Source organism: Thunnus albacares, chromosome 9 (assembly GCF_914725855.1).
Source record: "Thunnus albacares chromosome 9, fThuAlb1.1, whole genome shotgun sequence".
NCBI classification, from domain to species: Eukaryota; Metazoa; Chordata; class Actinopteri; order Scombriformes; family Scombridae; genus Thunnus; species Thunnus albacares.
Genome location: NC_058114.1, coordinates 23744561 through 23767582, shown reverse-complemented (window position 1 = coordinate 23767582; position 23022 = coordinate 23744561). Strand labels below are relative to the sequence as shown.

The 23022-nt window shown below is 39.5% G+C and overlaps 1 protein-coding gene and 1 long non-coding RNA gene across 4 annotated transcripts; one reads left to right on the top strand and one right to left on the bottom strand.

The window, feature by feature from the left end:
* Positions 1-296: 296 nt before the first annotated feature.
* LOC122989112 (eukaryotic translation initiation factor 4 gamma 1-like) lies at positions 297-18438 on the top strand. The gene is made up of 4 exons (XM_044361792.1): positions 297-1173; positions 1622-4828; positions 17385-17388; positions 18428-18438. The coding sequence occupies exons 1-2, from the start codon at positions 436-438 to the stop codon at positions 3023-3025; spliced, it is 2142 nt and encodes a 713-aa protein (XP_044217727.1). The 5' UTR covers positions 297-435; the 3' UTR covers positions 3026-4828; positions 17385-17388; positions 18428-18438.
* A 547-nt stretch (positions 18439-18985) lies between these two features.
* LOC122988583 lies at positions 18986-22378 on the bottom strand. Of its 3 annotated transcripts, none has more exons than XR_006404843.1 (3): positions 21534-22378; positions 20833-20892; positions 18986-19014 (listed from the first exon to the last, which is right to left on the bottom strand). It is a non-coding gene; the product is annotated as an uncharacterized LOC122988583 (long non-coding RNA). The 3 variants fall into 3 exon arrangements; XR_006404842.1 differs by lacking the exon at positions 18986-19014 and adding an exon at positions 19997-20734; XR_006404841.1 differs by lacking the exon at positions 18986-19014 and adding an exon at positions 19997-20411.
* Between the last annotated feature and the right edge of the window lie 644 nt (positions 22379-23022).

Here is a 23022-nt window from a genome sequence, read left to right as displayed (position 1 = left end):
CCTTCACTTACAGTGTTAGTTTTTGGCTTTAATTAAGTATCTTCCTGTGTTTTATTATATTTATTCGAGCAATTTCATTTTAAATTTCTACTTTCTGTACAGTTTCCATTTGTAAAGTTTATTTTGTAAAAGTTTCATTTTGTTTTTTTGTTTGTTTTTTTCTTGTACAATGTTTTGTTTTGTTTTTAAAAAAAATTAAGACATTCTGTCTTAAGACATTCTGTGATGTCATTTTGTGACATCACAGAATGTGATGACATTTTGTGACATCACAAAGTGACATTACATCATGCCAGTCCTTTGAGACATCACAAAGCCCGTGACATCATCTGGTTTTACAGAGCCTTACCAAGTTAGAATCAGTCAGACCTTTGGTTTAGCCAGTGCCAGCGTTCACAAGTTATCTCCTGTGAGACGATTTCGACTTTGTACACGATGAACATGGAAAAACAGAAAAACATGGATGTAACATTCATGCTAGTTCCTCTTAATGCAGCAGAGAAGAGGAAAATTAAAAGGAGGAAGGTCAACGGAGGAGAGCCAGTCGTTTTCGTGGAGCCCTCAACCTCCACAAGAAAACAATTAGAACCAAAGGCTCCTTCGGAACAAGCCATGAGGAAAAACAAAGGACCTTCAAAAAACCCTGTCATTTTCCTAGATAAATCAGCCTCCACCAAGACACCAGAGGTGAACATTACTTTTGGGTGTCCATCAACCCAAAAGAAGCCTGTTTCAGGTCAGTGTTCAGCCTCCAAGAAAGAGGTTGCTTCTCATTCCATCAATGTGAGAAGACAGAGGGAGCCGTATGTTTCAGGAGTCTCCAAAAAAGAGGCAAAGGCTGCTTCTCAACAGCCTGCCGTCCAGACCCGGATGAGGAATTGGACCAAACAGAGGGAGCGTAAAGCTAAAGTTCCCTCTGAGGTATCTGCAACTCTGCCTCGTGTCACAGAGAAAGACAAGCAGATCAAACCAAAAGAGGTCATCAGTTTGGTGAGGACCACCTTAGACCACCTGACTGCTGAAACATTTAAGGACCTTATGACTAAGCTGCAAAACGTGACAGTGGACTCAGAAGAGAGGTTGAACTCAGTCATCAACCTCATCTTTGAGAAGGCCATGTCGAGGCCAGACTCATCTGCACTGTACGCCAACATGTGCCGCTGCCTAACAAAAGTAAGTCAATCATCTGTTCTTATCTCTTAACTTTTAAGATACAGCAGTATACATTATATTATACACATTAATAATAGAGATAAACAATCAACTGCGCATTGAGACAAAAAGACACAAAACATAAAATCAGGTCTGAATTGATTAAGTTATTTTGATCAAACAATTGAATTTGAATTTGAGTTCAAACAAAGTGAGCTCTGAGCATTAAAAAAAAGAAAAATAAGACCACACTTTTAAAGTTAGCTTAATTTGCAGCAATTATAACTTAATTTTGTGTCTCAAATGTTCATGACAGGATTGAGGAAATAAAGCAGCACACGTTTATCACTTTTAACTCCACCGTTAATGATATTTTATTCATTTATTTCCATATGAATATTACATTGTTTTCAAATGGATGTGAGTTGACCATTTTCTAACAGATTCCTTATGGTTTTCTCTTTTTCAGATGATAGTCCCCGCAAAAGACCTGAAACTCCCTGGCAGTTTTCAAACGCTACTTATCAGGCGCTGCCAGGCTGAGTTTGTGAAGCACCACGGCAAGGATGAGACCTTTGAGCAGATGCAGAGTAAAGATGTAACTACCAGCGAAGAGCACCAGCGACTGAGGAATGAGCTGGACAACGCCGAAGCATCCAGTCGCTCTGTATCAAACATTAAGTTTATTGCAGAGCTCTTCAGGCTGAAGATGTTGAGTGAGGCTGCGGTGCATAGCTGTATGCAGAGACTCCTAAACAACCAGGACGAAGAGTCTCTGGAGTGTATCTGTACTCTCTTGGACAGCATTGGTAAGGAGTTAGAGCTACTGACACCAAAGAAAATCATGGACAGTTACTTCAGGAAAGTGGCTGATATCATTAAACAGGGAAAGACGTCATCAAGAGTGTCTGACCTGCTGAAAAACATAGCAGATCTCAGACACAGGAACTGGATACCTGAATGCATAGACATGGACCAGATTGTTATGGAAGATGAGCATTCAGGTGACAGTACCAACAGCCTCGCCTCTTCATCGTCCTCCTCGTCATCTTCAGGACACTCCACCATTCATCAGACATCTGCTGTGGTACAATTGTCATCAGAGTCTGCAGTCTGCAAAGAAGAACCAGCTTTGCCATCACTGGATGCGGACTCCAGCTCTGCTAATCAGCATATTCAAGACAGTGAGGAGAGTCACCCGTTTGACAAGCAGAATGATAAACAGGAGGATAATAGCCACCCAGAGTTGAATAAAGAAGAGACTCGCCAAACTCTTTCTTTCACTCCATTTCAACACTCATTGACCGAGGATGAGATGGAGATCTTCGCAGAGGCTATAATTAACAAGTATCTGAGGACAGATGACTTGAAAGAGGTGCTGCACATCGTCTCACACCTCAACAGCCCATCAGTCCTCTATATTTTTGTTAGGAATGCTGTAGACTTGACGTTCGAGTGTGGCAGCAGGACTCGGCGGCAGGTGGGCATGTTGCTGCTTGAGCTTGTCAAATCGGGGGCTCTGCACACAGAGCAGTTCTTCAGAGGATTGAAGGAGATCTTGCAGGTCGCGGATTACATTTCCACAGATGTGCCTGAGATATGGCTCTGCCTTGCTGAGGTCCTCAGCCCCGTGCTGCATGAGGGAGGCATCTCCATGGCAGAGCTCTTTGGGGAAATCCAAACTCTTGTGCCTCTTGGACCAGCTGGTGTGCTATTGGCTCATATCCTCACCATCTTGTCCAGCAGCATCTCACTGAAGACCATCAAAGCGATGTGGAACAACGCTGGAGTCAAATGGCAGGATTTCCTTCACAGCGGTGACGACATCAGAAAGTTTACTGCCAACTGGAAGGTGGAGTACACCGACGGATAGGAGGCTGACTCTAACAATCTGTAGAGTTAGACCTCCTCTACTTGTCCACCAACAAAAACACCACCCCCCACAATCCCTCTACCTCAACTCCAACCTTCCCAAACATCTCCCTCTCCTCAGCTTTCCTCAATTGGCCCCTTTCATTTTTATTTAACAACAACTCAAAGAAATTTGTTGTTAAATAAAAATGAATCTAAATTTGGGCGGCACGGTGGTGCAGTGGTTAGCACTGTCACCTCACAGAAGTTCTGGATTCAAACCTGCTTCTTTCTGTGTGGAGTTTGCACGTTCTCCCCGTGTCAGCGTGGGTTTCCTCCGGGTTGTCCGGTTTCCTCCCACAGTCCAAAGACTTGCAGGTTAGGTTAATTGGTGACTCTAAATTGCCCCTTGATGCGAATGTGAACGTTTTTGTCTATATATGTCAACTGTGATCAAATGACGACCTGTCCAGATGACCTGTGTGGATAAGAAATATTGGATTGAAATCTCTGGTTCCTTTGTCTTCAAACATTATACCTTTATATTGCATATCCCTATTTTAACACTGCTAGGTACAGTAAGCAATATACTATAATGTTACATCACAAATACCATCAAAGGAACTATTTTAACAAATATGAATGTGGGGAAAACAATAAAAAAATATTTCCATTTAGCTGATGTCTCCTGTTGTTGCAAATACACTTTTATTCTGTTTTCATTTCTTTAGTTGTTGCACAATTCAGTGTCTAGGTTTTTGTGCCACTGAGAGCAACATGGCTGCAAAGCAAGTTTTGGTGACAAAGAGTTAATAGTCAACAATCTTTCCAATATGAATAAAAATTAGATTCAGGTGAAATCAAATGAGCCAAAAAATGACAAAGGAGGAGCTTTATGTTTTAATTCTCTATTAATATCCTTAGAGGCCTCTTCACTGAGACAATGACTCAAATCACCACCAAACATGTTTATTGACTGCGTGACTTACCTGTTAAAACATGCTGACAGGTAAACACACATACTCAGTCTGCTGTCATATGTAATATGATATTAACCTCAAAGTCATTTTGTAGAGGTGTATTTTGGGCCTCTGTATGATGGCTGGCTTTTCTCCCCACTTCAGAGTTTGGCTGTTCATAACCCATCCCTTTACTGAAGTTAATCCACTTCAACTCTTAAAGATTGCTCTCTAATGGCAGGTGAACAATTTTATTGACAAATCATGAGAGCTTAAAGTGTGAATTTTACTCTTGATACACAAATAAAAGTTTTAAAAACATAAAATGTTTTAGATCATATCTACCGGGAGGAAATTACTGAGAACTCTGAACAAAATTATACATTTGGTCATACCAACCACCAACCAAAATATTAGAAATAACATTAAGCAAAAAGATTGGGTGTCTTTTTAAAATTATCAGTGAAACAGCTTCTTATTAAATTGGTTTTAAATTATGTGATATACCTGCTAAACATCAGCATGTTTGCATTGTCATTGTGAGGATGTTAGCCCACCGATGTTAGCATTTAGCTCAAAGCACAAATGGGCCTTTATACAGCTTAAAAGAGTTGCTAGCATGGATGTAGCCTCTCTTGTCTCCTATCTTGTTTCGATCCCAGCTTACATTCTACTTATCATCAGGTAACTCATGCCTGATAGAAACAATACAAGACAGAAACTGAAGAAGAGAAGGTTAACAGAGACTAAAAGAGAAACATGTTGAAATAGAGACATGAGCTTCCTTAAAGGGGACAGATCATGCACATTCTGGTGTCTATATTTTTTTTCTGGGGCTATACTGGTATATCTTTGCATGGTTTACAGTTCATTACACTGGCCCTTTATGCTGCCCCTCAGTTCAGCATCTGAAACAGACCGTTTTAGCTCCTGTCTGTCTAAGGCCCCCATCCTGATGAGACCACACTCTTCTAATTGGCTAGTTTCAGGAGGCTGTTCCTCAGCTGACTTCTGCTGGATCCGGAGCATGGATGTATAATAAAACCTGGATACAGCGCCGCTGCTCAGCCTTGCTTCTAAATCTGCCCAGTGGTCACCTGTGGTATTGTAGTGAAAAAGTCCCCTGTGGCCCAAAAAGCATTTTCCCCATAGACCACCACTGTAAAAGAGATGCCTATATAAAACTGTTGGCAGGACACCTCCAACTGCAAATAAGGTCAATTATGAGTTTTTGATCCATGAAGGTTTTATATTAGTAAAACTTTACCAGAGCCCGGAAAAGCGATTTTAAAATCTGTGATGTCCTCACAATGTAAAGTCTACGGGTCATGTGGGAACTGGCCGGCAGGAGACTACTGCACGTATTCAGTGGGCTGTACACCCATAAGTAAGCTCAGAAGTTAGAAACTTTTTTGGCTCATGCGCCAGGCGAGCAATTCTTATTGGACTGAATAGGCGCAATCTTTGAGTCCAGTATCCAGATCTTATAATGCATCCATGCTCCAGAGGCTACGTCAACAAACAGTAGTAGTCAGATTTCACTTCTTTTTCGCATTCTTTACTTAAAATGGAAACTTCTTAAATACATCTGTACATGTTCAAGCCGGAATCCGATCCGAAATATGCAACTGGAAAACATGAACAACCTATGGAACAACCTTAGCAACAAAGACTACAGAACAGACAGCCGTTTGTGGGCATGTGTGAACAATCTGACATCAGTTCGGTGGAGGAAGTAAAGGTAACTTTGCAAATGAAGCGTTCAGATCAGATTGAAGCCTGGGCTTTTGACTCTCAGGGAGCATTTCTACATACGTTCACCTCATGTTTTGGAACTTTGACTATGTTTATAGACAAAATATAGACAAAATATAAGCATGACAAAACATCACAAAAAGTATATTATGTCCCCTTTAAGAAACATTGTACATGGCTGTGAACTATGTTGAGACTCACGTGAGATCTGATCTCACATCTCATCTTATCTTGGTCATGTTTGTGAAACACAAGCAAACAAATAGCCCCTGATATGGATTAATGGCAGCTTGTTGGATTTTTAAATCTTTTTTTTTTTCTTTTAACATTTTTAGACCCAACGATGTCATGCTTTAAGGAAATCACAGTATGATAACAGTTGAAGAGTTTAGTTTTAAACAGGCATTAGTGCAAGTAGTAATTTTCGGCCCCCACAAAATATAGGCTTCATAGCACAATCCTACCTAACTCACATGAGGCTGATTTCATTCTGCAAATGGAAAAGCCTGTTCAAAAGAATATCGTATGTAGATGGTGAAATCAGCTTTACTGAAATGGACATTTTTACCACAGGGGTATTGTACAGTAGCCCCTACAGGGTATTATCAAATGCACTTCATTGTACTAAACAAAGGTGAGTGAGTAAACAAGTTGTCATAAAAATTAGACTTTAATTTAATTACATTCCTGACAACAGGTTCAAAGCAAACGGCAGACATCAGACATCAGCACCAACTATAAAAGTTCTTTCTCATTTTTCCAACATAGCATGTATTTATCAAGGCTGTGAGACAGTTAAGTGACGATGAGGTGTTTGATGATTCATTTCTAAAGCAGGGTTATATCGATAATGTTGTGAGACGCAGCTGTAAATTTGCAAAGTCCGAATATAGAAAACAGGAAACAACTTCCCGTAATGACAAACAAAAACAAAAAAAGATCTGCTTTCTACAAATTGTGCTCATTTAATCAGAACTAACAAGTGTTCCTGAAAGAAAATTGTGTTAGGTGTTAGGTGCCCCCTTCCCCTTTTTTGCCTCCCTCATCTCTTCTCACACCACCCGCCTCCTTCACAGTGTGCTTCTCAGCTGTGGGTTTACTGATTAGCCTGATTCATAAATAAGTAATCAAAGCGAGAGCAGCGACATTCCACTCGCCCTTATTATCAGCCTGCTTTATCACACATCACACAAACACATATCATTCACATACACACACACACGCACACGCTCTGCCTATTTTGATCCCCTTTTACTACTCCTTTGTGTTGTGTTTTAGGATCACTGGGGGAAAGCTTGAATGACTGAGAGACAGAACTGGAGTCAGTTTCTCTCCTGGTCTGACGAAACTTACAACAGTCAGAATAACAAAGAGATTTGGAGGGATGGAAAGTGTGTGTGTGTGTGTGTGTGTGGAGAAGAGGTGGGGGGGGGCGGGAGGCAGAGGGACAGTGAGATGGAAAAAAGAGAGGGAAACATACAGTCAGTGTGAGTGTGACTAAACTGACTGCAGCAGAATGACTCACCCTGTTGCTATGGCAACCTAAAGACACGCTCTCCTCTAATGTGCGATTTCAACGGCTGGTGGAGCGGCGCGGCATAAAGGGGGGAGAAAATGTACATTTCCGGAAATCACTGAAGGAAAGGGTTGCAGAGGGCAGTGCACAGGTGCACGCAGTGAGCATAAATGCCTCTGTATCAAAAAAGGCATTAACAAAAACAAAGACAAAAAGCTCAGAAACCACACCTCTCTCTCTCTCTCGCTCTCTCTCTCTCTCTGTCTCTCAGCACTGCAGTATGAAACCCAGCGGCTTCTTTTCCACTGTAGTGGACTGATGTGTGTGGGTGTTTAGCTCGAATGCCCTTGGTAAGTAAAAGCCTGGGTAAAGTCTGGCCTCCCACCACAAAACTACACAAAAGGCAAAGCTTTTATTATTCCAGTAATTCATATGTTCTTCCTGTGATGTGTAACAACTGGAAATCTTCCTATTATATATTTCCATTCATTTTCAAGTGAATGTACATCAACAAATTACAAATAACACAGCATAATCATGGAAATAAAGATGAAAAAAATCTAACTGGAGAATATCTTGTTTCTGTTTTGTAACTGAGTTAATAGTGAATATGAGATTAACTTCTGTCATCACAGTCAATAGAAATGTTTCTGAATTAAGTTGTGTTAAAATACTCCGTGTCCTCACTTCGTGTGGAAGAGGAAGTACTCCTATTTCCCACCACACATAAACAAGATTCCAATCTGACATACTTAACCTACAATTAATTGGCAATAGAAAATGAATGCGGCCATTCCCCTCTCCATGTCCTACCGTTCTGGAGGTGGAAGAAACAAAGAAGTAAGGGGAGAGAAGAATGATGGTCCTCATGTTTAATTTAATTGGGTCCTGTGTGGACACAGTTCCAGGCAGCTCATTAAGCTCTACTATGGAAAAATAAATGTACCAATTCAAACACTAACACAATAAAACAAGATAGGCTCATAAATAAATAGACATAATTTCCCCTGCGACCCCAAAGACAGGTCTGACATCAAGAGTAGTTTTTATACTGTTCTTCTATCAGATAAACATGTAATAACGGGGGAATAAAAAGATTATTCTCTTTAACTTCTGACTGCCTGCCACAGGAACACGCTGACAGCGTCTGCGATTGAGGGGGCTTGGCTATAAACGGCTCCAAAGAGGCTGTTACATCGTAACCTTTTGTCACCTTGTTTGACTCATCAAAAAGTCACCGCAATAGGAGTGGGAAGACGAAAAAGTTGTTTCATAAAAATAACAAAGGGAAAGAGTGCTACTTCAGTTAAAATGAAAAGTTTTACAAAAATCCTGAAATTGCTGCTACACTCAGCATCTCAAAAGATCCAAAGACAATTTACAATTAACTGAATACAAACCTCAAACTGATTATTTTTTTTACACCATTGTTGAAATAAAGTCTGCATCTAGCATAAACTCAGCACAAGATCATGTGAGATTATGCATATTGATTCTGTATTCAGTCATGAATGATCAATGTGAGTGTGTGTATCTGGATGTCTGCACGTGTGTGTGTGTGTGTGTGTGTGTGTGTGCGTGTTGGCTTGCTAGAGGGCTGACACCGGCACCATGCTGCAATTAGCCAAACAAGAGACAATGACATATTGAGCACTGCTAGCACCGTCTGTTAGTCAGCCTGCAAATCCCTCTTCAGGCCATACCTGCTGACACGACACGACTACAGTATCATCCCAAACAGCACCACACGCTATTTCACGTTCAGGCAAGTCAAAGTTTGAGAAAACTAAACTCGACATTGTTGAGTAAATTCTATAAAGTGCTTAAATTTAAGTTTTAGTATAATGCATTCTTAGACGAAAGCTAACGACTTCTTTTATGGGTCTCTAATTTTCTAATACGTTCCAAATAATTTCTGGGAAAGTTTCACAGAAAGAAGTATGTAATTTGGTACTAATTATAGGGGAAGTGCAGAGAGTGTTTAATTGCTACATTTCTAATTACTTGATTCGAGGTCATTGTTAGTGTGAACAGAGAGTCTTTTAGTCAGTGTACAGCAGGTCTGCTGAACATGTAAAAATGTGAAATTTGTTTACAGGCAAGCATATAAATCAACATATATGAAGTATAAAGTTTCCAATAATTAATAAATAATGCATGAATATTAGGTATTGGGTTTTTAAGGAAATTGTTATTTTCTCTGTCCTAAGTGACAAATTACTCTGTCCTGGATTTCTTTCCAAGAAACTTCCTTGGAAATTATTAGTTAATTATAGACCCTTAAAATAAAACATGCTTAGCATTTTATTCATTCAGATCATCATTTTCAGTCTCAAGATTTGAACTCATAATGATAGATTGTGAAGATGGTGAATAGCGATAGAAAATATGTGCTCAGTGTGAAAAAGCAAACCTGTAGACACAGTAAAATGTTAACTGTCCCACCCACGCTCCCGCCAAACTACACAGAGCCATCATGACTTATTAGTGGGATTCGCTATTGCAGCAACAAGAACATGATCCCTCACTGGCTTCCAACCAACAAATACCAGTCTCTCCCAGGTTCCATCTTCAGTGTGCTACTGTGACTGACTTTAACTGATGATTTTAATGGGTATGCAATTTTATACTATACAGTATACACCCCTTTTGTTTGATGGTAGTACAGTAAACTGGCAATCTGCCAATAGCATCCCAGCATTAGCCTTTTTGCTACCCACACAGCTCCTTATTTATAATAAATCGAATCTCTTTAGTTTATTACCATCAGCATTTACAGATACCGTCACTGTGTGTCGACAGTCATTTGTATACTGCCATAGCACGTTCAAACTGCAAGCCCTAAGGGTTAAGACCCACTGAAGGCAGCAACTTTATGCAAATAAGGGAGAATTTCACCAGTAAGTGATGCAGTGAAGCTGATGAAGTGGCTTGATGGTAGACCAAAAAGCTATGGGGAGACGTTTTGTGGAGGAGAAAATAATTGTTGCCGTTGCAGGAATTCCCCTGTTATACGACCCTTCCCTACCAGATTACAGGACAAGGACAAAAGAAATGCAGCTTTTGCACAAAGTAGCGCAAATTGTCGGAGAACAGTGGGTTGTTTGCCACAGTACGTTCTGTATTTTGTTACTTTTTAAAGTGTTGTAAGCAATTTTTGCTGAATCCATCAAAGCCTGTAGACATGTGGCTGTTGTAGCACAAACACATTATGCCTGTTTATTTCTAAGTCGTACTGTCTGATACATCCACATCACATTAACCAGGAAAATACTATTGTAAGGAAGAGGCAGAAAAATCCCAAAACGTAAGTTCCCCACCACTTATAAATGGAACAGATCATCATTACCAGGCTATCATCATGCCAGCTCTTTTACCACCTAACCCTGCCATGATGGAGTACCTCATCACATGGGAGAAAAGCCATTTTCCTTGAGGATCCCCTCTGTGAGTCTGTGGCGAGTATGAAAGGTGGCTCGGTTAGGGGAAACAAAGTGTGGAGGGGTAGACTAGAGGAAGGGGAAGAGAGTACAAGATTTAAGTTAAGAGCAATGAAAAAGAGCAGAGGAGTCAGGGAGGACTGAAATGTTGCTGAATATGTGTATTTGCTATGTATGAGACAGCTGAGTAAGAGATGAATAAGAGAGCTGAATAAGAGCGGGGAGACACATTCAGAGACTTAATTTGTTGTGTTTATCCCTGAAAAATGTTTGGCACAAACAGAAGGTCTAGACAGCATTCAGCAAAAATAAGGTCATGTTACGTAACAGTCACCCTTGATGTTGTGTTAATATTTAATGCATCCTATTTCCTTCTCAATTGCTCCCAAATATTCTCTCACCACTCATGTTTTACAGGTTTAAGATATTTTAATTGATGTTGAACAAAGTAGAACTTCCCTAACTGCTCAAACCTGACAGAGAGAAATAAAAAAGTAATTTCATTAATAATATATCCATAATTTTTTGTTGTTGTTGTTGTAATAAACAGCTTTGTTAATAATTTACAAGCAGTGTTTACTTGCAGTCACATCCCTCACAGTCCTTTCCCTGCCATTATCCTCTCATGACTCTCCAGGTCAAGGCCATATGCAGCACACACTTACTTGGGGGTGAATGACATCACTCTCCCCAGAGAAGGGCTGATCTTCTTCCTCACAAAACAACAAACATCCTGAGGAAAGGACAGAACAAGAAGGAAAATCTAACTGTAATAATTCACTCATGCTTCATTAAGATTTTGATTTTAAAGTTTTTATACTATTTGATCTCCACTTCCTTTGCAGACATGATTTCACCAAACAGTCTAGTATTATTTGTTATCCTGAGGTAAACAAGTCAGCAGCAGGGGCAGAGACAGTACACCAACTCTCTGCCAGCTTGTTAGCAGATAAGAAACAAGCTCACAGGTCTACAAAAGAAACTGACAAATGCGGGACAAAGATGTGCACCAGTGTGTGTTGTGCAGGAAGTCTGTGACTAAAAAAAAAAAAAAAAAAGCAGGGGTCGTGACTAGTGTCATCTCATTATGGAGTGTGCCCTTTCTCTTTCACACATTTCAATCAGTCCACTCATGACACACACACACACACACACAAACACACACACACACACACACACACACACACACACACACACACACACACACACACACACACACACAAAGTACTGGAGCTTCTCTGGTCTTAATTAGGGCCTGGTGGAAACAGTTGGCACATGTTCAGATTCACCCTCCCCACTAGAAAATTAAGTTAAAATTAAATTAAGTTTGTCATTCATAAATATCAAAATACAATTTCAATTAAGAATAACAGTAGAAGTGAACCTTTAATGTATAGTTAGACTCTATTCCCTGCATCAAAAATTACGTTTTGCAGTGGACACCCAAGCATAGATATAATTAAAGCTGCAAGCAGCGTTGGTCGGGACCTCCCACTCTGGCCTATCAGGATCAGATCATTTTGCTTTTTAAAAATGAGGGATATTTCTTACAAGTGTGGTGTGCTTTTATTTTTAGTTTGATTGACAGGATGAGAATTTTCTCCAGGGTGGGACATGTCTGTCTTGCTCACACTTGTGTCATCAAAATTATGCAAGTTTTGGGCCCATTAACTTGAATTTCAATTAGTAAATTGAAAACTCTTGATGAGTTTGTGTGTAAAACAAATTATTTTCCTAATTTTCATCAAGCCTATTTTTAGAAAAGGAAAGACTTTTAACCCACATGACCTGGTCAAAGTTTGATTGACATGTGTACTGTCAGATGTGTAGAGACAATAAGTAACTGCAGCTGGACACAGAAAAACACTCATATATTTGAATGGAAAGTGTGAGCGAACCCACACCTTTTTGAACATGTACTGCTTCCACATAGTTTTAGATACAAACTTCATTTGAACTTTAAATGAGTCACGAGACTTTGACCTACAAATCTTGAATTTATATGTTTTTTCTATCTTTTATTGTTTTTGAGATATTAGAGTTTGAGTTTTAAAGTATTTTCTTGCTCTTCCTGTGATTTTATAATGAGTGTGTATTGCGGTATGTTTCACAGCACTGAGGGAGTGACGTCACCAGGAGCAGTTGGAGAGGAGGATTTTAGAGTACGCTTTTTGTGAAATCTCCTCATAAATCCCATGACTTTGGCCAAATCTTACATTAAAAATCACATTTTTTGGTAGGAAATTTCGTTGTGAATCCATTCATTCAGGCTTGAAAGTAGTCAGGAGTTTAGACGTCAGAAGCCTCTGTTTGACACAAAGTCCATGCCCATAGATTGCCTCCCCATTGGTTTACATTGTAAGGTGTGATGTGGCACTGCAACCTTCAGGACTTATTAAATCCAAACCATTCGAGTTATTACAAAGTTTTTAACAACTTTTTTCAGCATAGTGTCATAAGTCACCTATTAAAGTTTGAAGCCGATACCATTAACGCCCTCGGAGGAGATAGCGTTTGTTCGGGGGCCAAAATTGGGGCAAAGTCTTATTTTGAAAGGCTAATTGCGGACTTCCTGTTGGATTTAGATCAGGGGTGTCAGCATATGATTTGTAGGTCTTGATGAGACAAATAATTGAGTTTTGGTTTGATTTCTCTACAACATTCCTACGGGCTGCGGCGGCCATTTTAGTTACATAGGTGGTGCTAGAGAGCACATTTTGGCACTTTAGGGGTTAATTTTTACATTTTATCAAATTTTTCACCAGACCTGATGTGCGTGCCAAATTTGGTGAGTTTTTGAGCATGTTTAGGGGGTCAAATTTAGGTGTGATATCCCGTAATAATAAAGAAAGAAAGAAAGTGAGAAACAAACAAACACACAAAAAAAATAGGGTCCTCGCCCTTTTGGGCTCAGTCACTAATAATATGAGCCACGAGGAAATGTCAAAATTTCCCTCCAACCTATTTCAGCCACCTGTGACAAATCACAGAAACATACTACTTAATAAAAAAAAATTATACAACAAACCAGTTGATGTTTCAACGTGTTTCAAATGGCCTTCAGCTAAGGCGTCACACAAAAGAAACACAGAGGGTCTATAATAGATGGTTTCACAATGGTTACATTCACTGTCACTATAATACTCCACGTGTCCTCAGTAGGTGGCTTTTTCCTGTCAAGATTACATATCATCCAGGAGACAAAAATTACCCACATGTCCTTCCTATTGCCAAAAATATTGAATAGCACAGCCCACTACATGTAACACACAGCATCCTCTCTGTGAGAGCTGTGAGCAATGTTTGGAGATGGAGGGATGAAGACCTTTTGTTTTGTAACAGCTCACAGAGCAAGAGTGATGCCGGCTGAGCCACAGGGGCATGAGGTAGGTAGCTGTGAGTGACTGTGTGTGTGTGTGTGTGTGTGTGTGTGTGTGTGTGTGTGTAGGCTTTTTTATAACCTAACTGAGTGAAGTAGTATGTGTGTATGCGTGGGCACAAGTGTGGAAGGTGTAAGTGTAGTGAAGAGTGTATGATGCGTGGGAGGTGCATGTGTGTGCTTCCATGTACTGTAGGCAGAGATGTACACATGGGGAAACATTGGTTTCTTTGTGCTGTTGTCACATGTACGGCCCATGTTTGCTTGCCTTGTTAGCATCCCGCTCTTGTAATCGCCAATATACATTATTTACACACACACACACACACACACATACACACACACTTTTTCTTCCTTTTTCCTGCAACTAAGAGCTCCTCTGCCCACTCCCATTCTGCAACGTTAAACAGCTCATCTTACTCTGCCACCTCCACCGCTGCAGTTACATAAAAAAAGCATTAAAAGGGGCAATTATCTGTGACTTTCAAAGAGTTCAACAATGAACAGGAAATGTTCACAGGAGAGTGATTTTTGGACTGTCATGCTCAACCTGGGCCTCAAGGTTTAGAAAGACTTTTTTTTTTTTTTAAATCTTGAATCATAAATGGCCATTTCAGACATTGTGCTATATAACAGGGTTTCTCAACCTTTTCTGGCCAATTTTAGATCCTAAATGCATGATGTCAACAATCAGAGCTGTCAGGTGCTCAAGTTGATTGTTAGTAAGGTTCATTTTTTGATTCTATTTTCAAGACAGGGTTAGGGGTTAGGCAAGCTCCAAATAGATTAACCTTTTCCACTCCCCCCTCTTACCGTAGACCCATTTTTGTCTTTGTCAGGGGGGACAGGGGATCTTTAGGGGGAGATAGCAGGTGAACAGTATATGCCACGTAGAAGTGGTATACATCATCTGAAAGCTGGGAATCTGAAGATTAATTTAAGATGCAGTTTTTCTAGTCATGAATCTATAGTACACATTGTGTTTTAGTTAGGGCACCTATTCAAATTTTGAAAGTTTAGAATGTATAAAGGCCTGAGCATTAGGATAGAAGTACATGTACAATTATGTCTCATAAGTTGTGGCAGCAATATTTGGCTTGATACCATTTCTTACACAGATTTGGTGCAAAATTTAAACATTTTTGACCATTAGAGAACTGATAAAAATAGTCAAAAACCCCTCCAAAATACCACATTAAGACACCAAGACCTTGAGGAACACCAAAGAAAAATTCATGCTGTGATTTGATATCAAAAACGTTTGACATTTTGAGATTTCTGGAAGGTGATTGGATGGTGAGCACTTCTGTTCTTGAAATTGCTCAGAAACCCCCTTATTGTCAATATACATAGGAAAGCCATACAAGATTATGGTTGTAGAGTTTCATGAGGCTTTGATTTTCGTAGAGGTCACAATAGGTCATTTATACAGTGAGGTCAAGTTTCATAAAATGGTCTCACTACAATGAAATGGCTACGGTGGGGACTAACATCATCACACATTAATACAGTTGGGCTCATTGAGTCCACAAGTCATTTCCAATTTCAAGACTGTTTAGGGACCCCAGTATGAAGAAATATTCAAACACACCATTTTTAGAATAGGTGAAAATTACACATTTATACTGCATGGTTTTTGCCCAAAACTGGATGGGATTAGCATAAAGTGGGCATGTCTGTAAAGGGGAGACTTGTGGGTACCCACAGAACCCATTTTCATGTTTTACTGTCTCTAAACTACCTTGATTTCTTGTTACTTATCGGCCAACATATACAACAGTACCAATATATCTCAATTTTAGAAATGTGTTGCATATGAAGTGACTCCACGTTAGGGTAAAAAGGGTACTTTCAGTATTTACTAAGGGTACTATTGAATATCTATTAAAGTGGCATTTTTTCTGATAGCAGTAAAGCAAGGCTTAGATCTGTGGCCCAGCGAACATATTCCACTTGAAGAGGTGAGGTGCTTCTGCTGCTGGTCATTAATACTGCATAGGCATCAGCATGTTGCCACCGCTCATTGTAAGTCGCCCCTAATGTTCATATTTACACTGAGAGGGGTAATTAATTCTAAAGACCCATCTGCCCTTTTGCTTGTTTAAATATTTATACAGCAGTCAGTCTTTTTTCAGTTACCATTTATTCTCAGCCACTGTCACCCCATTTTGCCTGGCACTGTATGGAAACAGCTATGGCAGCAAGATTGATTTAATTCTCTGGAATAATTCACTGCTGTTGATGACCAGAGAGAGGTTGGCGAAGGAGGCTCATTAATCAACTTGTCGAACAGTCGTCTGTGATATATAAAAAAAAGAAAAAAACAGCTGCACATATCAAGAGTTGCAATGTGAAAATATGTTGGCAGGGACAGCTACAGTAATAATAGTATCCACATGAATGTGCCAGTTTTTGCATTTGACTGATTCATTTTCCCCTTGAATGCAGTGAATCAAAGTCACATGGTTTTCAGAGCTGTCACATGGCACTCAATTTTGAACGACAGAATCAAAACTTTCCCTCCTCTGTTTGGTTTTATTTATCTGTTTCTGACAGCTTTCACGTAACAGCGGCAACGGATACACTTCAGTCTTTTGTTTCCATGGTAACTGCTGCCAGCATGAGCAACAGCTCTTGTGTAGTCAAGAGTATTTAAAGGGCTAGCTTGCAGAGAGACAGACTGGGAAGTTGGAGGTGTAAAGATGCATTTTTAAGTCTGACAGTTAATATGAAAATATTAATACTCTATAAAAATAAAATAAAAATTACTCAGACAGCTGATGCTTCCCTGTTGCATCTGAAAACTGGATGAATATTGTTTTTTCTTAGTTTTTTCAAAGCAATAACACAGTCTAGTTTCATATTTTTACATTTGAGCCATGGGGTGTCTCACATAGGCTGCATCACTATATATGTGTCAGATCCCTGTGAGCAGTTTGATGAGTACAGGTCTGATGGCAATTCAGTCTGTGCTGCCAAGAAATCCATTTCAACAAAACAGGCAGGGCAAACACATAAGATGATAATGAAAGGCTCAAAACAAGTGCGCTTCATTTCAACACAATACAGGTTACAAAAAAGGAGCCCAAAACACAAGGCTCTATGCAAATGACCCAAAACAAAAGCTTACCACTAATTGTGTCCCTCTTTAAAAAAAAATAAAATAAAAATACTACTAAAGACGTTGTTGCATTTCATCTAAAATATAATCTGCACTTCATTTTGTGGAGCACTTTCTCTCAGGTGTATATGAAGGCTGAATGAAATGAAAGTATGAAAGAGAGAACAGAAGAGTGATTACTCACTTATGCTGTGCAATGTGTTGTATCGAGAAGGGTCATATTCAAGCATCCCGGAACAATGGAAAACAGCCACTATTTTCAGTGTAATTTAAGAAGAAGCAGCAAACACGTTCTGTATTGTTTTCAGAATCTGGTCAAATAACTGTGTAATGATTTTCCATCAAGCTCCTCAGCAGTTTTTCGACGGACGTATTTTGCAAAGGATGACATTACCTTTTATATTTATTTTCATAAACTAACATGCCATTATGTTTTCTATTATACCTGCTGCATACTCCAGGGGGAAAATGTATTTCATAAGGTACTGACAGACAACCCTTTGGTGGTAAAATTGTGCAACCAAAATGAAAATGAAACCCTCACAAAAGAGAGAGAGACTTGTTTTACACCTGTGACTCATATCTGGATATCTGGATTACATCCACAGCTGACACTGCTGGATCATATTTACAGCTGGAGGTAAAATACATTCCTGATACATTCCTGATACATTCCTGATACAAATGACTCCTTAGCATTAAAGTGTTTATGCTGCATTGTTTCACACACATGATTTTTGTTTGGATGGATTTAAACACAGCATATTGAGAAGGTCAGAGAGAGAACTCTACCTTAAAGCAGGTCTGAGCTACAGTCTGTATTGCTGTTCTCTTTATCTGACTTATATATAATTTAGCACATCATACAATGGCAGAATCTCATAGATTCACTTAAAATAATGCCTCACTTTTTCAAGGAATGGACAAAATAACAGAAACACCTCTGATAAAGCTCAAAAGGTTATTTGTCTTCAGACTGTGAGCAGTGCTGATTCACATCAAAAGTTTGTATCGTTTGTTAAGCAAATATCTTGTCAAGTGTCATCGAGTCAGTGCCGGGAAAGAGTCAAGAGTTTATTTGTGATCATTGTTCTTCTTTTCCTCTACACTTTCTGTGTTTGTTATATATCATCATGACTTTAGAGACTTTTCCCCTTGTCACATTATATAATTTTATCGTGTGTGCAATTGATGTACCAGAAATTCACAGTACTCACTACAGTAAGTAATGGTTGCCTGCCTACAGTGAGTGAGTCATATCAAGTTGAATACCAATTAGCAGTACTGAATGTGGCAGCTTTAAATGAAGTCTGACAAACATTGTTTTTATAAGTGAGTTCTCAGAGCAACATAAGGCAACTTGAAGTGTGAAGACAGCAGATGGTTGCTGCGGCAGTGATCAGGACACAGCTGGAGTTCACGGTTCATAATGCAAAACTGACTTTGAAAAAGAATTTATTCAAATTAAAAAGCTGAATGTTAACTTTTGAGCCTTTCAGTTGATTTATTTAAAGTCTCTTTCCATTCAAAAATGTGTTTTGCTTCTTGTTTCTTCAGTTGGATGTTTAAGCTTCACTGTGCAGAATGATGTCTGTGCAGTTTCACATTAGAAGGCCGTTTTCACATTCATCTGTTGAAGGGGGAAAGTTTCTCTTGGCTCATTGAAAATCTCAGTTTAAGGGGAGCATGATCTGTGACATTGCAACTAGTTTGGAGCCAATCATGGTCCAGTATTCAACTTACACAAGTGCGATGTGAAAACTTGAAGCCTCCAGCACACAAACACTGAGAATGGACTTTTCAGTGAAGTAGGAGACGTCTTGTGTCCAGCAGTTAAACTTCTGAAATGAAATATTACATATTCTGTAATTTTTAATGAGGGAGAAGGAGGAGATGTCATTTTAAGGATTTTAACAAGGAAACTGGAAAGTCGAAGGAAACTTTAGTTTAAAGTTCTAAAGTTTAAAATTAAGACATGGGTTGAGTGCTATTCTGTGAAATAATCAAATTGATGTCTAATGCAATAAATGTGTAATAATAATAATAACTTTATTTGTATAGCACCTTTCATACAAAAAATGCAGCTCAAAGTGCTTGTAACACTGTAATGCATTACATCATACAAAGATAACAATTACAAACATCAACACCTCATTTTGTCAGTTGCCTGGGTTCATCACAAAGAATAACAAATTAGACTTGAGACAGTTCAATTTAGAAAGTTAAAGGCTCTCATCAAGTAAAGATCAGTCAATAGCTGCCCCTCGCTTTGCCTGCCATCAGCAGCAGATTCTTCAGCCATATGTATTTGTGAACATTGCCCTCACTGTGCAAGTACTGCAGCAATTTAGCTGCTTGCCAAACCAACTGAGACACGACAAACTTTTGAACTGAGTGTTTGTCTTGTTTACAATAAACGTATAATGAAAATACAGTAGCGATCACTGATGCAGAGTCATAAAGTCATTACGTATAGAAGAGCATGATTCACTGGTAACTTCCTCTCAGGAAAAATATCTAGCATTTCCTGCATCCCCCACACTTAACAGCCTATCACCACATAACACAGTTAAAGAAATTACCAGTGAGCATACTGAAACTATTGGCTGAGGCAACCCCAGTTCCAGTCATCAGCCATCAAAAAGAAAATTAGATACTTTCATCACCCCATATGACAATCATTTGACAAAAATTATATTTGTTGAATACATTGATGTTAATATACTGACTAAATAGCAGCATCAACATTTATGCACAATTACCATTATTTGGTTACTTAGAAAATTCAACTTTTTTGTATCACTTTGATGTCATTTTTAAAAAAAAATTATATATCTATGTGGAAAGTGTGGAGACGTGGGCTAAACGTCTGTTATTCAAGTTGAATAAAAACACTTCAGAGTTTTTACAAGTCTTCATGAATGCAAGAGCATGGAGGAGATGAACATCGGTGGATATTCCGACCCACTGGGAAGGATCAGAGAGACCTAGAGCAGCATGCAGCCACAGCTAAATGACAGTCACTCTGACACCAGGGGAGACCCTTAGTCACGACCGTGTTGGTGTCTTGCTCTGGTTGCAAAGTGAGAGGGTAAAGAGACGGCTCAAGAGAGTGGAAAGGGTGACATGGGGGCAGAAGGGGAGGGCCGGGAGAAAGGTGAAGAGGGAGGGAGTGCTGTTGTATGAGCAGTTCGTGCGCCGACATTAACCTTCCCCATTAATGGACCGTTGGTGGGGACTTCACATGGGCAAAGGAAGAAGAGAGTGAGGGTGAGATGGAAGAGGAAAGTTGAGTGTACAGCGACAGAGGGGGCGATTCTATCTGGCGTCGTCACTTTTCCTGCCCTCATTGCCGGTTCAATCAGTAACACACATTAGGAGTAAATTGAGTGGATAGATGATGCAGCTGCTTTCAGCCAGGCTGAGGCAGACAGAGCAATTACCACTACTGAGCCCTGTTTAGCCGAGTGACGTACACACCAACACTATGACTTAAGATAGGGCAGCAAGAGGACAAAAATGGGAGCGTGGGTGTTTCTTTTTCCTCAAATGATGTGATATCTGTGATGGCAAACAATAAAACAAGCGCTTTCTCTTATCTTCTATACAAATATGTAGATTTCACATCCTCAGACAGTCAAGAGTACAAGTTCTCTCACCTGTGAAATGACAGATGTACAGGATAATGTCTTTGAAAAGGAAATGGATGGATGGGTTTCCTGCAAGAAAAAAAAAGCAAAAATACAAGAAATACATGACCAAAAGGAGAAAATGAATACTCAACATGTCTGTCACCATGAAGAGAATCAAGTTATTGGTGTGACTCTGCAATCAATAGAAAACAAAACATGTGTTCAATGTCTTATAGTCATATTGTAACTGGTTGAGCTCCTCATAATCACTGACACTGAAATGTCAGCTGTCATTCCTCAGGGCAGGCACTGAACACTTTGACAGACATTACATGTATACTGTATGTAGGACATGACACACGCATCTGGGACATAACAAAGACAAATTGAATTTAGGTCTGCTCTAATGTCCAAAATTAAAGGCTAATGACCTTTTTGATAAGTGAGGCCATATGGTGACTTAAGGAGGCTGCAGAGATCTAACAAACACTGACTGGAAGAATGGATAAAAGATTAAGAGGCGGGTACATAGCGCCCTCGTCTGGTCATTTTCATTAATTGCAAGCAAATGTAGCGCATTGACTCCAAGCACTGCAGTATGTAGCAACTCCATTTCATATAATTTCATGTATCACTGTTTTTAGTGAGTGAAGTGTGCATGAGTGGCAATGACAGCTTAATAACATACTTCTCTTAAGAGGGGCATAATGTCAGACTAACTAACTTACCCATATCAGCACAAGCTAGAAAATAAATGTGAAGGCATGGTCAGAAGATATAGTTATATAGTTAATCAATTTCTAACACGTATGATAACTTACTTGGTCAGTGCAAGTAACTCAAAACAAGAAGAGGCTTCTAACCATCGTTCTTAACTTCGTTAGCTAATGCTACATTTTGCCACAATGTTTATATAAATGCAATAACGCAAATTAAGTTAACTAACGTTTTCTAATTATTATATGTAAATGTTTTACGACAGGTTTTAAGCTAGCTACGTGGCTAACGTTAATGTTACCGTTAGCTAACGTAGTTTTTACTAGTTTATGTGTTTATGGTAACTGGCTACAATTATTCTCAATTACAAATGGCTGTCAATATGTTGTATGTAGGCAGGTTGGTGTATAATTACCTTTAAATTGTAACTTTTCATTGGCCAAATCAAATGCAAACTTTCAAAAAAAAAAACGGGAGAAAAAAGCAGAAGTAAATAAGATCATGAGCTAATTTACCACCTGCTTTGTTTTAAGGAACTGTTTGCTGAAATCTGCGGTTTGTCCATGTTTTATTGCCTCTTACATTGTGGAAGTAGAGTAGTATCTGCATTTTCCTGTTTCAAGTTTCCTCATACTAGCATGTAGTAACATTTAGCATAAACAACATAAACACAACTTTTCAAGTTGTTATTGTCGTTTTCGTCAACTTCCTCCACTAGATGTCAGTGTTGTTTTTTGGCTGGTTTGTCTGGTCAACGGGCAAATATACAGTATGAGCAGAGCAATGCTCCACACCTGCCCTGTCAGAGATGCACTCTCTCTATTTCACATTAGACACAGTTAACCATGGGTTTCTTCAATTTCATGCTACCCCATAGAGCCCTGCCACATGAAAGAGACCAATATTTCTCAAAGATGGGACACAGTAAGCTGCGTCCTAATAAAGATCATACATTAGTGTGTGCTCTAAAGCCCCCACCATGCTGTATTCATTTGTATGGCTCGGCAGTGATGATCCAAACCATATGAGCAGCTGAGTAGATCTGCAGAGACCCAGTGAAGAGGCAGGCCACCCACAGCCTTCTCTCGCTGCTCTGTTTCGTTTTTCCTCCCCTCCTAGGTCAGGCAGCATTCCTTCGGGGCCTTGGGGATCTCCGCTGAAGAAGGCAACATCACTCACAAAGTCTCAGATACTACAACATATGCTACCTTCATTTCCCCCCAACGATCAAAAGGGAACATAAAAAAAAGCAGTGACAGACAGATGGGCAGACTCACATTACTTTACTTTGCCATTAGTGCATACTTTGCAGTGTCAGGGGGTGAATGGGTGCAGGAAGAGAGAAGAGTAGTGCTCTGCCCTTGAGCAATATATCAAGTTCAATAAACAAGACTATGTTAGAGCTTATCAAGAACATTCATGTCTGCCCCCTCATTTTTAGTCTATGACCAAACACAGACAACCACAGCAAATAATAAAGACGGAGACAAAACGCCGCAA

What these genes read in the sequence shown, in the direction of transcription:
- LOC122989112 (XM_044361792.1), top strand. Translation starts at nt 436, where the DNA reads ATGAACATGGAAAAACAGAAAAACATGGATGTAACATTCATGCTAGTT. An exon ending in TGTGCCGCTGCCTAACAAAA is followed by an intron (nt 1,174 to 1,621) that starts GTAAGTCAATCA and finishes TCTCTTTTTCAG; the next exon opens with ATGATAGTCCCCGCAAAAGA.